The 15572-nt window shown below is 42.0% G+C and overlaps 1 protein-coding gene across 2 annotated transcripts in view; it reads right to left on the bottom strand.

Annotated features, from left to right (window-relative positions):
* The window catches only part of UNC5A (unc-5 netrin receptor A), a 572106-nt gene that overhangs the window by 151580 nt on the left and 404954 nt on the right, over window positions 1-15572 (bottom strand). The window contains exons 5-7 of one of the 2 annotated variants that reach the window (XM_077472470.1): window positions 14473-14653; window positions 13637-13804; window positions 12380-12544 (exon numbers count right to left, since the gene is read on the bottom strand). In XM_077472470.1, the coding sequence (XP_077328596.1) occupies window positions 12380-12544; window positions 13637-13804; window positions 14473-14653 (514 nt within the window). The remainder of the gene's footprint in view (window positions 1-12379; window positions 12545-13636; window positions 13805-14472; window positions 14654-15572) is intronic. The other variant, XM_077472471.1, reaches the window with a different exon arrangement.

Here is a 15572-nt window from a genome sequence, read left to right as displayed (position 1 = left end):
TTGCATTGCTGTGTATTGAACTTCCTATTTCTAGTCCCGTCGTACGTGCTGTACACGTCATCACGCAAGCTTTCAACGGACTGTTTGTGCATCCGTGTGTGGTCAAGTCCGTTCATTCGAAAGTAGGACGGACTGTCCGTCGGATTGTATGACGGACTAAGTAGGCCATACAGTCCGCCCATGTGTACGCGGCTTTATACTAGCGGTGGGGTTAGCAGGCACTGTCATATGTATATATAAATGAGTGCATATAAATATTAAGATTAATATGCTATATAATTATGGCTGATTGATCTACAGTTGTTTGTGTACAGATATCAACCGGAAATCGCCTGATTAAATTAGAATTCCAATGAATAATTAAGGGAAATACAGACTATTGATGTTAGCTTGCATTAATATGATCCGAGCTTGCGTGGTGTATTTTAAATAATTTTTTGATAATTATAGTGATTTTCTACTGTTTAGTTTGAACGTTTTATCAAATAAGGGACCATTAATCATGCGATTTTGAACGGTTAATCTGTTACTATAGTTATTGAGAAAAGTGAACTAAACAATTAAGGGTATCTTATTAAGATGATTTTATGTTGGATTAGTTGTAACTGTTTGCAATGCATTGTATGTATTTGTATACTGGACGTCTTCGTATAAAGTCATTTTTGTATGCATTCTCTCATTATCTGGTTCCAGAGAGATGGCATACATTGCTGACAGTTCAGGATGAACAGAGCATGCTGTCCGACATAATGTGACTGATGGGGGCTGAGCCTTCAACAGCGGCAATGTATTTAATGAAGGTTGCTGCGCTGCGTGGCCATGCCCTCTGACAAAAGTGATGACTGAAACGCGTCAGTGCGTAGCCACGCAGCTTACCTGTTAGACGGGAACAAGAGACACTCTATCCTTCCCAGGAACACTGCGGTAAGCGGTGTAAGGTTAGATTGGAACAGTGGTTTAATTCTTTTAATGATTTGCGCTATACAAGATGTTAATTTTGTCAGTGTTCAATTTGGGAATTTAATTATAATCAACGGAATATTGTGGATGGGGTTATGCTATGTATTTTTATATTCTTTTACATGTGCAAAGTGACATTGGAGAGATAGATGTGATTGAAGAGACACATTTGATGGCACGTTAAATATTTAAATTAGCGGAATCTAATACATGGGGCATGAGTAAGCAAGTGAGAGTGGTCATCTGGCTATCTGATAAGCGTTCAAACCAGAGGTCTCTGGTAAGTGCAAGAACCATAGGGATTTGCACAGGAGGTGTGGTGGAGGATCTCTTAATTGTGACAAATCTCCTATCAACACTTGCTACATTACGTTCTCACCCCCACTTAATAATGAACTATATATATGATTTGATACAATTTTAATGATTTGTTCTATTACTAGTTTAAACTAATGAACTGCTCATATTGTGAGAGATTGCAATTTGAATTTATTTACTGTGATGAAAATCTATGACATATTTGTTTAGATTATTATATAATTTTTTAGTGTATTGTATTCCATTCAGTTTTATTCTTGCGTGTATTTAGAGAGGGGTTAAGATTTATATGTATTCGAGCGCTGCTAGTGCCTTAGTAAATTAACCATTGGTGGTTTCTTTGGCATATTGTTGTGTTTAATCTTTGTAGCCTCCCTGGCGGTATGATTATGTCAGATTTTTGAATCTCAAAGCGGTACATTGTTTTGCATCGAAATTTTGCATTTTATATTGTAGGCCTGTAATTCTTAGTAATAACACACTTAAATCTGTCCAAACAAGAGTCTAGTAGGCATCCCAGGTATGATAAAGTTTGAAACACGAAATCATAAATTATAATATAATAAATAACTATAAATAATTATAGAAAAAAATAATAATTTAATAATAATAAAATGAATTTCCCCGCGATTCACTTCTCTAAGTGTTCTAATTTACTATTACTGTTTTCTAGCTGGTCTAAAACCACTTTTGACATAAAGGGACACTTTTTATTTACCATGGACAATCTCAAGTTTCCAGGCAGAAAGAACAGTATATATAATATAAAAGTGCATGCAGGGCACTGGACAAAGCACTAGGGACAAAAGGGATGTGAAATTATTTCATACAGTAATGTAATCTATAAGATTACAGTGTACTGTATGTGTTATGTTTTGTGTGCTTTTTGAATTTGCCACAGGGCTTAGCCCCAATGCGTCAGGACGCTCACAGGGAACGGAGCCCGCAACACAAGACATAGGACAGATGATCCGGCTGAGGACACAGTGAGGGGATATTGCAGGATCCTGGTGACAAGCTAAGTATACCAGGATTCTGCAATACAATCCCAAGTGTGGCTCGGGGTTACAGATAATGGTACTGGAATTTAACTCCGAGCCACACCATCAGTAGGGTTAAATCATAATGGCAACATAAACTAACCAAATTACCATGATCAAAAGTTTACATACCCCAGTTCTTAATACCATGTATTGCCTCTTTAACATCAATGACAGCTTGAAGTCTTTTGTGGCATTTGTGGATGAGGCACATTATCTTCTCAGATGGTAAAGCTGCCCATTCCTCTTGGCAAAAAGCTTCCAGTTCTTGTAAATTCTTGGGCTGTCTTGCATGAACTGCATGTTTGAGATCTCCCCAGAGTGGCTCAGTGATATTGAGGTCAGGAGATGGCTACTCCAGAACCTTCACTTTATTCTGCTGTAGTCAACGACAGGTCGACTTGACCTTGTGTTTTGGATCATTGTCCTGCTGGAATGTCCAAGTACATCCCATGCACAGCTTCCTGGCTGATGAATGCAAATGTTTCTCCAGTATTTTTTGATAACCTACTTCATTCATCTTGCCAACAATTTTTACCAAATTTCCTGTGCCTTTGTAGCTCACACATCCCCAAAACATCAGCGATCCACCTTCGTACCTTTCATCACAGGCCTTGTTGACTCCTCTGCAAATGTAGTGTTTTTGGTAGTGGCCAAAAAGCTAAATTGTGGTCTCATAACTCCAAATGACTTTGTGCCAGAAGGTTTGAGGCTTGTCTCTGTGCTGTTTGGCGTATTGTAAGCAGGATACTTTGTGGCATTTGCGTAGTAATGGCTTTCTTCTGGCGACTTGACCATGCATCCCATCTTTCTTCAAGTGCCTCCTTATTGTGCATCTTGAAACAGCCACACCACATGTTTTCAGAGAGTCCTGTATTTCACCTGAAGTTATTTGTGTTTTTTTTCTTTGCAACACAAACTATTTTCCTGGCAGTTGTGGCTGAAATTTCAGTTGGTCTACCTGGCCGTGGTTTGGTTTCAACAGAAACCCCTAATTTTACACTTCTTGATTAGAGTTTGAACACTGCTGATTCTCAGTTCCTTGGATATCTTTTTATACCCCTTTCCTGCTTTATACAGTTCAACTACCTTTTCCTGCAGATCCTTTGACAATTCTTTTGCTTTCCCCATGACTCAGAATCCAGAAACTTCAGTGCAGCACTGGATGAAAGATTCAACGATCTGTCAGGAGTCCAGAAACACATTGACCTTTTATAAACACACATTAATTACAACCAAACAGATCACAGGTGAGGATGGTTACCTTTAATAGCCATTCCAACCCCTTTGTGTCAACTTGTGTGCATGTTATCAGGCCAAAATCACCAGGGTATGTAAACTTTTGATCAGGGTCATTTGGGTAGTTTCTGTTGCCATTATGATTTAAAAAGAGTAAACACAGTTGATTGATAATAAATGGCCTCAGCCAAACACTAACTATGAGTGAAAGAAAAGTTTTTGTGTTCTCATTCATATTCTCTGAAAAATAGCCAAGAAATCCAAAATTTTGCCTGGGTATGTAAACTTATGAGCACAACTGTACAGAAAATTGTGTTAACATAGTTGAGGCCTAAAGCTGGCCCAACACTCTACAATTTGTGAAGAGACATTCAAAAAAATGTTTTTTCTTAAAACTAAAGTACGAGAGGACTCCATGACATCATTGTAGCCACCTTCTCTGTCTCGATGAGACCTACAATATACGCTCTGCATTCTTGCAGGGAAGGAGTGACATCATTGCTAAATATGGCCACATCGCCATATTTAGGCAATGATTTCACCACTATCCCCGCCTCTTCCCATATATTGACAGTGATTGCTTAGGAAGCTCTCTATCAGTAAGTGGCGTCATCGTGTTTGGTCACTGGGATTTTTTGGTTGGCGGGCATCAAACATTGTGGATCTACATTAATACAGGACTTGCCAAAACTGTGTTTTTATTCACCTGTTACTTTTTTGTGAATGAATATGGATACTATGTACCCCTTACTCTTTCACATATCGGGGGGGGGGGTCATATCCAAGTGCCCCTGTTGTTAAACTGGACTTGATTCCAATAAGCTCCCCATCTGCAGACCTCAACAACCACCAGCCAGGGTTCCAGGGAACAGGCCCTTGCTCTCATCAACATGGGGATGAGTTGCTTTTCTCCCCTGCCAAGGTAAATCCCCTCCATGTTTAGGGCAAGTGGACTGGTATGGTTCCGAAAGGGGTTCAGAAAGGGGGCACACATCCCACCTTCCTGGTCTTCCAGACTGCATGCTCAGCTAAGGGTCTGGTATGGAAATGGAAATATGGAGGGGGAGGGGGACCTAATGCTGTTTTTTTCCTTGTTTATTTGGCACAGGGTTTCCCATACTCTTTTTTTTTTGGTGGGGTCCCCCTTAAAGTTAATACCAGACCTGAAGCATCTATCATAAATGATGGGGGAAGCTTTTTTGAGTCCCACATTAACGTCCATATAATAAAAAGAAAAAAGAATATGATCAGTGACATAATTGGGATTCCGTGACACCATTGACCAAATATGGTTATGTTTATATACGTTCAATGATCCACTGGAGTTGTCAGTAGCAGGCAAGCTGTTTCGGGGTTCAGATGTGTGTTGGGGGGGATGCATTTCTTTCTTTCTTTTTTAGCTTGGGCTCTCCCAGGCCTAAGTCAGTGGAAAACCCCATGCCATTTTTTGTACCAGATCCAGTTCCAGATCCTTACCAGTCTGGTATACAACATAGATGAATAGATACTATGGCCATTTGCTTACAAACAGCAAAACATGACTGGGAGCTGTCATTTCGTCTACAAATTAAACACACTTTTTATTTGTGAATGTCAATGTTGCTGTAGTAGATTGTAACTATTGCACAGATTCACCAATTCACTTCCACTACAGGCAGGATCAGGGCATCCCCCAGGCAGGTTTTATAATGGAGTTTTGCAATTTTAATTATTAAGCCTTACTAAAGTTGCTATTCCCCAACAAATCAAATTTTATTTATTTATTATTTTTTGGCTTTGGTACATGTCCCTCAAAGCAGTGCCCAGGCTCTCATGCCATTTGTTTAACAATCATATGTCTATCAGCCCAGAAAATGGCCAGAACTGTAAACATTCGGCTCCCATTGACTTCAATAGGTTTGAATTTAACCCCTGAACTTTAGTAATGTTCCGTGAACCTTGCTCAAACCAAACCCAGGTACATTCAGCTTATCACTATTGAATGCAGACTTGAGAGTCTCTAGAAAGGAAACTGAAGGGTATGTGCTGGAGAAGAGCTACAGGGGAGAGACATATGTGTGTGTGCTGGAGGTAGGACATCACTGGGGAATGACCAATGTGTGATGGGGGAGTAGTCTCACTAAGGAAAGACCTACCTGTTTGCTGGGGTGGGATCTCACTAGGCAAGGACCAGGAAGAAACTGATCTGCACAGTGGCAAAGTGAAAGTAGAACTTTCAGTATAATAAAGGATATAATCAGTGACATTCTCTAGTAGTTTAAAAAGTTCCATGTTAATTTTTCTGAATTCATATTTAGTGTTCTTAAAGCAGAACTTGCACTCCATGCAAGGTCCACTTTATTTGCAGGGGCCCCCATGTTTATCTGCTGCAACGGAAATTTTAAAACACCTGTGGAAGAGGAGTGTGTTAGTAAAAATGCTTACATTTCACCCCCATTTCTGTGTTGCGGCAGTTGACGTCAGCATCCTTCAGGCAATATCCCAGGGAATGTAGAGCATTCCAAATCTTACAAGATGATGCTACATCAAAGTGCAGTAATGCCTTCTTGCAAGATTTGGGATTTATGACATTCCTCAAGTTATCACCCAAGGTATGCTGACCCCAGCTGAGGAGCTGCAGTCAAAAGTGAGGATAAGTTAATGATTAATTAACTCCTCCCCCCCCCCCAGGTATTTTTTTAATTTTTTTAGCATTTTGAGATGGGGAAAGGAGCCCAACTAAATAAGCGGATGTTACAATTTTAGTGCAAGGTCCTCTTTAAGTGTAATGTTTGCAATCTTTGATGACTTCAACAACAGCGAAAATTATAACCAGAATACCCAGCACCTCAAGAAAAGGCAGCCTGGAGTAAGCAATCTTTAAGTTATGAGGAATGCCTCTAGCAAAACTGTAGTTTGATCCAGAAACATGAAACATCACCCTGTTTTTCGCAGCTGAAATTATGTCTCTAGAGAGCCGATTCCATGGAGGGAACAAAGTTAATAAGTATGGAATGTTTGCAGATTCAATTCCCTTTGAAGTCAGGATAAAATACTGTACATCGACAGTGAACTGACCGAACAAGGGACAGAAATCAATGAGTTACCAGCAGCAGATGGACAAATTCATTTAGAGCTTCAGCAGTGCATAAGACTGTATTTAAGTACTTGTTTCAATAGTGGCAATAATATTTTTTTCATGAAACAAGAAGCCATTTTTTTTTAAATGGGAGATGAATATGCTTTTTTTCTTTTGCAAAAGATTACATGTAAACATAACATACATATAAGACATACAAAATGCTATGAATTAGCACTATGCCACATCAGCAGTAAAAAAAGACCTGAAAGCAAAGCATGAAGATATGGTATCTTAGCCCTTGTACACACGGTCGGAGATTCCGACAACCAAATCCGTTGGATATTGTCCGTCGGATTTTGTCCGTCGGATTTTGTCCGACGGATTTTGTCCGACACTGTTGCATACACGCGGTCGGACAAAGTTGTCGGAAAATCCGACGTGATGACATTATTTCGTTACGATGGGACTACGTTCACGCTAGTAGCCAATAGCTTTGGTGTAGGAATTTGATCTGAGCATGCGTGGCACTTTGTCCGATCGGAATTCTCTACACATGATCGGAGTATGTCCGATCGGAGCATTTTGTCGGAAAATGTTACCAACAAGTTGGAAAACTTGGTCCGTCGGATACTCCGACGGAAACAGTCCGATGTAGACCACACACAGTCGGAATATCCGACAAAATGGTCTGATCGGACACATTCCGTCGGAATCTCCGACCGTGTGTACAAGGGCTTATAGGGAATATCTACAAGTGTAAATTGTTCCTAAACAGAATACTAAAAAATCTGCAATTTGTTTTGCATTCCACTTATAAAATAGCAGTGCACTTCCTTTACCTTGGTATTCCTGTACCTTGAACCTCATATATCTGCAGAGTGAGATCAACTAAAGCTGGCCATAGAGGGCAGATCGAAAAAAAAAACAATTCCTCTACCCACACAAGCGAGGTGGTTGGAGGAATCCTTCCCAGTTTGCAGTATACACTAATCAGCGCTGTAGCCAGTTGGCTGCACCCGTTGGTTAAAGAAGTGTTTTCCACCAGACCCATTTGACAAACGTTGATGTTAGATTGATTTCTGTTGAGTGGGAACGGCCATAGAATTTTAATCTATCTATGGCCAGCTTTAGGCAGATATCCTCTAAGGCATGGCTGCCTCTGACTGCTAATCTTTTGAGATCTGGCGTTAGATTTGGTGATGTCACAACTGTGTCGCTCAGTGTTTCCTTTCTAGAGCATAAGCGGTACCCAAGAAATGGCAGTGCATGCATCTCCTTGCTTCTATTTCATTATTTTTGTAAATCACTGCTTCTTTCAACTTTCCTTCTGATTCTTGATCATTACCCCATCAATCATCAGATTATCAGGGTGACAACTCTGACATGAAAAAGCAAAGCCCCCTCTCCTCTTTCAAGATGATTGTCTTCACACAAAAGCACAGTGCAGAATAAGTCATAATAAGTCAGTAATGGAGAATGAATTATCAGTATTATTGCAGGATAGTCCGTTGCCCTCTGCTTTCACATTTTGGACACAGCTTCCACAGTACAGGTCCTCTTAAATTACAGTGGTAATAATAAGGTGATGAATACTCAACACAGTCACTAGAACAGTATATTGCCATATAAGCAAATATCAATATACTTATAGTGACAATGAAAAAGAAAGAAAATGAAAAAAAGAACAGCTTGCAGAAAAGAAAAAATATACAGATAACTCCATAGACCGTGGACGACATACGGCTGCAGTGCAAATTACAATGGTTTGACGTTAATAATGGCAAGCAGCAGCCACAGATCAGTTTTCATTAGTCTCACTACATGACAGTAAAATGGTATGTGACTAGGTGCTGTAGGTTCCTGACTGGTCTAGTTCCTTTGTAGAAGAAGGGAGAATACTATGATATGGTATATGACTTCACTTAAAATTATACATTTTTAGAAGTGCGCACACTCAATAGAGTATAGGCAGTCCCTGGATTACAAACAAGATAGGTTCGTAGGTTTGTTCTTAAGTTGAATTTGTTTGTAGGTCGGAACAGGTAAACTTTTCAAGTGTAACTCCAACCCAAAAAATAATTTTTACGTTATTTGGGAAGGGTTAACACCCCTGTAAAGTTTGTTTTGCTGTCTGTGCCCCTGTTCACCCACCTCACTTTCTGCCCCTGTAACAATTGAATTTGACATTTTTAAATTGCGGTGGGAACAAAGTTTTGTGATAACGATTCAGTGGAGACACCTTTTTCCCCATAATAACTCTAAGGCCACGTACACACGTGCGGACTGTTCGCTCAACTTTGTCCGCTGAACAGTGTTTCAGCGGACAGTCCGCTCGTGTGTGGGGCTTCAGCGGACAGTTTCAGCGGACAGTTTGACGAACAAAGTTTTTCGGAAATTCCGAAAAACTGTCCGCTGAAACTTGGTTTGAGCGGACAGTCCGCCCGTGTGTAGGCCACTTTCGAAATGAGCAAACTGTTCCCGCTCGGAGGAAAGTCTGCTCATTTCGAGCGCGTCTCCAGGTAGGCGGGGCCCGCGAAGGAGACGTCGCGGGCCCTGCTGCCTGGTATGGACTTAAAGGGGAACCCCAACGCCGAAAAAAATCGGCGTGGAGGTCCCCCCAAAGTCCACAACAGACCCTTGTCCGAGCACGCTACCCGGCCAGCCAGGAAAGGGGGGCGAGCGAGCGCTCCCCCCTCCCGAGCCGTACCAGGCCGCGTGCCCTCAACATGGGGGGTGCCTTGGGGAAGGGGGGGCCGCGCGGCCCCCCCACCCCAAAGCACCTTGTCCCCATGTTGGTGAGGACAAGGGCCTCTTCCCGACAACCCTGGTCGTTGGTTGTCGGGGTCTGCGGGCGGGGGGCTTATCGGAATCCGGGAGCCCCCTTTAATAAGGGGGCCCCCGGATACTGGCCCCCCACCCTATGTGAATGAGTATGGGGTACAATGTACCCCTACCCATTCACCTGTAAAATAAAAGTACCCAAAAAAAAAACACAACACACGAGATAAAATATTTTATTGCACAGCTCCGGGGGTCTTCCGTCTTCGGGGGTCTTCTCGCCGGACTCCTCCGCTATCTTCTTGTAGCTCTTTTGCTAGCGGAGGAGTCCGGCTTTCTTCCTCCCCACCGCCGGCCTCTTCTCCCGACTTCGGGGGTCTTGTCCCCCTCTTCGGTTCTTCTGCCGGGCCACCGCGCCTTCTTATAGCTCTTTTAGAGGCGGTGGCCCGGTCTTCTGTCGCCGCTGTCGCCTTCCGGTCGCCTTCCGTTCTTCTTGTTGTTGTTCTTCTTCTTCTTCTCCAGGAGATGTTGACACGTCGCTCTCTCCGGCCGGAATGCCAGAGCCGCGCTGTGCGGCCACTTATATAGTGACAATGGGGCGGTGTCACATGGTATATGTCACATGGGTTGGTCACATGGGTTGATGTCACATGTGGACTATGACATCGTAAGGGGGCGGGGTCACCATGTGACCAACCCATGTGACATATACCATGTGACACCGCCCCATTGTCACTATATAAGTGGCCGCACAGCGCGGCTCTGGCATTCCGGCCGGAGAGAGCGACGTGTCAACATCTCCTGGAGAAGAAGAAGAAGAAGAACAAGAAGAAGAACGGAAGGCGACCGGAAGGCGACAGCGGCGACAGAAGACCGGGCCACCGCCTGCAAAAGAGCTATAAGAAGGCGCGGTGGCCCGGCAGAAGAACCGAAGAGGGGGACAAGACCCCCGAAGTCGGGAGAAGAGGCCGGCGGCGGGGAGGAAGAAAGCCGGACTCCTCCGCTAGCAAAAGAGCTACAAGAAGATAGCGGAGGAGTCCGGCGAGAAGACCCCCGAAGACGGAAGACCCCCGGAGCTGTGCAATAAAATATTTTATCTCGTGTGTTGTGTTTTTTTTTTGGGTACTTTTATTTTATAGGTGAATGGGTAGGGGTACATTGTACCCCATACTCATTCACATAGGGTGGGGGGCCGGTATCCGGGGGCCCCCTTATTAAAGGGGGCTCCCGGATTCCGATAAGCCCCCCGCCCGCAGACCCCGACAACCAACGGCCAGGGTTGTCGGGAAGAGGCCCTTGTCCTCATCAACATGGGGACAAGGTGCTTTGGGGTGGGGGGGCCGCGCGGCCCCCCCTTCCCCAAGGCACCCCCCATGTTGAGGGCACGCGGCCTGGTACGGCTCGGGAGGGGGGGCGCGCTCGCTCGCCCCCCTTTCCTGGCCGGCCGTGTAGCGTGCTCGGACAAGGGTCTGTTGTGGACTTTGGGGGGACCCCCACGCCGATTTTTTTCGGCGTTGGGGGTTCCCCTTTAAGTACATTCCAGGCGGCGGAGCCCGCGACGTCTCCGTCGCGGGCCCCACCTACCTGCACACGCGCTCGAAATGAGCGGACTGTTGCCTCGTGTGTGGGCAAGTCCGTTCATTTCAAAAGTTGCGCGGACTTAGTACGACGAACAAAGTTTGCCGTATTTGTCCGCTCAAAAAGTGCCGTGTGTGGGCGTGTTCGTTCATTCAAAAGTTTGAGCGGACTGTTTGACGAACTTAGTTTCGGCAGACAGTCCCCGCGTGTGTACGCGGCCTTACAGGAGTGAATTTCTCTTCCTAGGGGTTTCCTCTCACTTCCTGATGTCTCCCTTCATTTGTAAGTATGAGTCGTTTGTAAGTCGGATGTTTGTAACTCGGGGACCGCCTGTACTAGTGGAATCCAAGTCAAAGATCTAACATTTTATCGGCTTTTCCCCAACATTGGCAGTAAGGCAATTTGTAATTAAAGACTCCAAACAATGTTTTTTTTATATTTTGGACTACGTTCAGAGCTTTGAGGTTTTAAATGATATTTGTATCCCTGTTTAGTACTGTACATGTTTCTGTTAGAATTTAAAATACTGAAAAATATTCTAACCCTTTCTTATTCTACTATAAAATATGTTATGATTGCTGTATTTTTCTCCCCTGGAGAGAGAAATTACCCCTCACTTCCTGTTTTGCCTGTCACCTTTTAAATAGGCTAGAATTAAGTAGAGTTCCCCTCACCTCTTCTGCTGACACCTGTCACCTGGGCAGTAATTGTGGGAAACTCTCGAAGGAACCCAGGCAGCAATACATTGCTGAAAGAGAACCTAAATCCTTCTTACAATACTATGTAATATGTGTTTTTAATGCTGTCTGGGTCATCCCTGTAGAGATTTCCTCTAACCTTCTGTTCATTTAGACACCCTTCAAATAAATGGAAAAAAGCTGGAATTCTAATGATTTCCCTTTCTGTCTGACAAGCTTTAACTAACCATGATGTAAGGAATTTTTTCTTCACTTTCTGTTCTGTCTGACATCCGTTATGTGGATAGGGCATAAGGAGAAATCCCCCAAATTTAGACAAAGACAGCTAAAAAAAGTTAACAAGGGTTCTAAACATTCCATGTACTGCTCAAAATGGGAAAAGCTAAAGGGGTAAAAGTACTATTTAGCAATCAGGGATTTGAAATTAGAGACTCTGCCATCATTGTCCCGATTGCCACAAAGGAACACGTCCTGCTTTTTTTTATCTCTGATCTCCAGACAATTGTTACATTTTATAGTAAGCACAGGTTCATATGAGTGTGTCTTTACATGTATGACCTTTCCTACTGGAAGTAATGCTTTATTTGTTGTCTCACAACAAATCAAGCTAAATAGTGAAGAACCTCTCAAATCTGCATTATTTTATCTGTGTGGTTATAGAGACACTGGGTGATGCTTACTGTGCATACAAGTGTGATGATACTTACTGTGCATACAGAGTTCATTGGTGCAGTTTCGAGTCTCTGTGCCAAGACCTGGACATTCCTGTCCTCCATTACGTGGTGTAGGTTGAGTACAATCTCTGCTTCTCCGGTGGGTACAGTCCGATGTACACGAAGACCAGTAGCTCCATTCGGTCCATCCTCCACTCACTGCGTACACAGTTAACCAACAAAACAAATCAAATATATACTAAGCACCTGTAGCACACCCTAAAATTGTATCTCCCTCCTATTCAAGTACCAAGTCCCACATATATATATATATATATATATATATATATATAAATGTCCCAGGTGCCCTATAGATATTAGAGAAACCCCACCTTACAACCTGCAGTATTATTTCTCTCTTGCTTGTCTTTCTCCAGAACAATCTAATCTCTCACTTTGCTATTAAGGTGTCTTTTTTTCCTCTCTATTACAACAACATGCATAGTTCTCTCCACTGAGTTACTCATAGGTAATACATTTAGGAATGTTTCATTCTGGTCCTTCATTATTGCAAACCTGCTCTTTTCTCATCATGCTGCTCCATTATTCCACTGTACCAAGCTCAGCATTTTATATCTGAGCAGCAATTTATCCATAATGCTCTCTCCTTGTGCTATGTCTATACATCCTGACAGAGAGCAGAACTCAATGTGCAGCCTGCCACAAATATTTAATAAACATACTTGTGCCCGGCTACAAATTTGTTTCTGCTGATTTCAGATTGGTAATCCATTAATCCAGCTTTCCACAGTTTAGAGTGTCCAGGCAAATGAAAGCCTTCCTCCAGCCCATTTTTTTAGCTTTAAGTAGAGAGGGAAAGAGTTAGAAATTCCTTTTTAGCACCCTTCTGTCTCTGGCCTCATTTTCCCAAACCTCCTGTCCCTGTGATGCCAGTAAGAAGGAATGAAAGGTACCAGTGACACATAGACAGGAAGGTTTGAGACAGCAAAAAAAAAAATATCAAAAGATCTATCCTCTCTATATTAAAATATATTTTGTTTTTTTCTGTGTCCCCATTAAAAAGATTTACCCTTGCTTTCTTTCCTGGCAGGATGTAAGGGGAAATCTCGCCAACAGGGGCACAGAAGGCAATACAAACTAGAAATAGGATCTAACTCTTCCCAACTATATTTAAAACAAAATAAAAAAGCTAGCTGGAGTTAGGCTTGAAGACAGATGTGCGATAAGTTGGGTGTTGCTTCGCACCTCTATAAAGTAATTCTAAAATGTGGAAACAGCAGCCAATCTTACCAGGACAGAGGGTTGTGCAGGCTGTTTTCTGGATATTCTGACCCTCACAAAATGATCCTCCATTTAAAGGTGTGGGGTTGGTACAGGTTCGGCTTCTTTTCTGCCACCCTCTTCCACAGGTTGTACTGCACGGAGACCATTCTGTCCATGATGACCACCCTCCATTAACTTGGAAAAAGCACATGCACATATATGACCCAGATCATATTTTACAGTAGACAGGGTGTCTGTCCAATTCTGATCACGTATGAATAGCTTGAATAGCAAAACTGGCAAAAGTATCTTTTGGTAGACTAAGAAACCCACTGGGATCTTTGTGGCTCTATGACTCCAGTGAAGCATCCAAGGTGAAGATTATGAATGACGCATTATGCATCCAGTTATTATAAATAAGGGCTCTTTGCATAATACAAAAAATCCAGTCAGTAAAAATCATCTAACTGGAATAGTGCAAAGAACTATAAAGGCTTACTACAGAGAATTATTATTTCAAATTTTTATGAAATGAAAGCAACAGATGGACAAAGGTCAAGCTTTTGCATACAGTGGTAATTTACTTCATGGTGGTCTATTAAGCAGGTGCAAATTTATAGTTCCCAGTGGAGAATGCCTTTTAATGTATATTCAAGTACCACCCTATTTAATATAGTATATTATTCCGGCAATTGAAAAAGTACCCCATCTCTAACAGTCTCCAGTCTGAAATTGCTAAAACACATTTCTCCTGAACTATAGCTTGTCAATCCTTATATAACAGAGATTTTGTGAGTGAAACCTGTACATTACATTATCTAACCTCTACACTCAAATAAGGAAACACAATGCAGTACACTCACCATACACGGTGATGGCCGCTGAGGTACTCCTCCGTCTGGCAACTATATTCTTAGCCACACAAGTATAGTTCCCCGTGTCAGCTAAACGAGCCTGTCTCAGAATTAAACTGTGGTCTGTCCCAATGAACAGGTTGGAGTCCAATTCAGGGTCCAAAACATCCTCATTCTTAAGCCACTCCACCTTAAAATATATAAAATCAGATGAAGAGGTAAAGATTATGGAAGCAGATGAGGCATGAGGAAAAATACAAGAAATGAGAATAGAATTACAGTTTGATTATCCATCAAAAAGTACTCATAAACTGCAATAAACCAAACCTCTGATTTAATTGTTTAGGCTGGTATTTTGAGTGCAAATCTGTTATGTGTTTATCAGCTACTGCGATATGAAGATCAGAGAGATCAGAATGACAGTTAGGGGCCTATTTATTAAAGATCAAAGTAATAATTCTGCACAGCTTTCCTTCATGACAAAGCTCTTCACTATTACTCACCTATTTAAAAATGCATGTTGGAGTGTTCTTTGCAAACATCTACCAGGCTTATCTAAGCTTTTTGTTTTTGCCAAAATACCACATCAAAGTCAATCACTCAGAAATACTTAGCCCATTTGGATCTGCTTATATTGCATTCATAGGACATTTTTTTTAACCAAGGAATGTAATTAATTAAAACGCTGCTCAGAGTAGCAAATTGATAATTCAGTGAATACCAGAACCGACTGAATTGAAGTCAATGAAGACGTTTTAATGATAGGATCGGGAAATCCATTTAGGTAATTCTTTATCATTTTCTAGTCTGTCCTAATTTTTACTGTTTTGTTGTAACTTGGTATGATTATGCAATCAGACATATTTTTACACCACAGGGACTTGTGAAAATGTGTTTATTTAACTGGAAAATTTTCCCTTTCTTTTTAAAGCAAAAAAGATTGTATTTAATTTTCTTTTTTTAAATTGAATCTGCTTAGGAAATAAATCCCAAATGTTGCACAATATATCTGGGATGTTTTCTTAAAGCAGACTGGATCTAGTCAATATAGCCAGCTCAATTTAGAGTAGCCAAAAATAATGTTTAGCCTGCACCTAATCCAGTCAGCT

Source organism: Lithobates pipiens, unplaced genomic scaffold, assembly GCF_037356315.1.
Source record: "Lithobates pipiens isolate NorthernLeopardFrog02 unplaced genomic scaffold, aLitPip1_a1.2 Scaffold_8, whole genome shotgun sequence".
Lineage (NCBI taxonomy): Eukaryota > Metazoa > Chordata > Amphibia > Anura > Ranidae > Lithobates > Lithobates pipiens.
The sequence above is the reverse complement of the archived record's forward strand: the minus strand, read 5'-3'. Positions and strand labels throughout refer to the sequence as shown.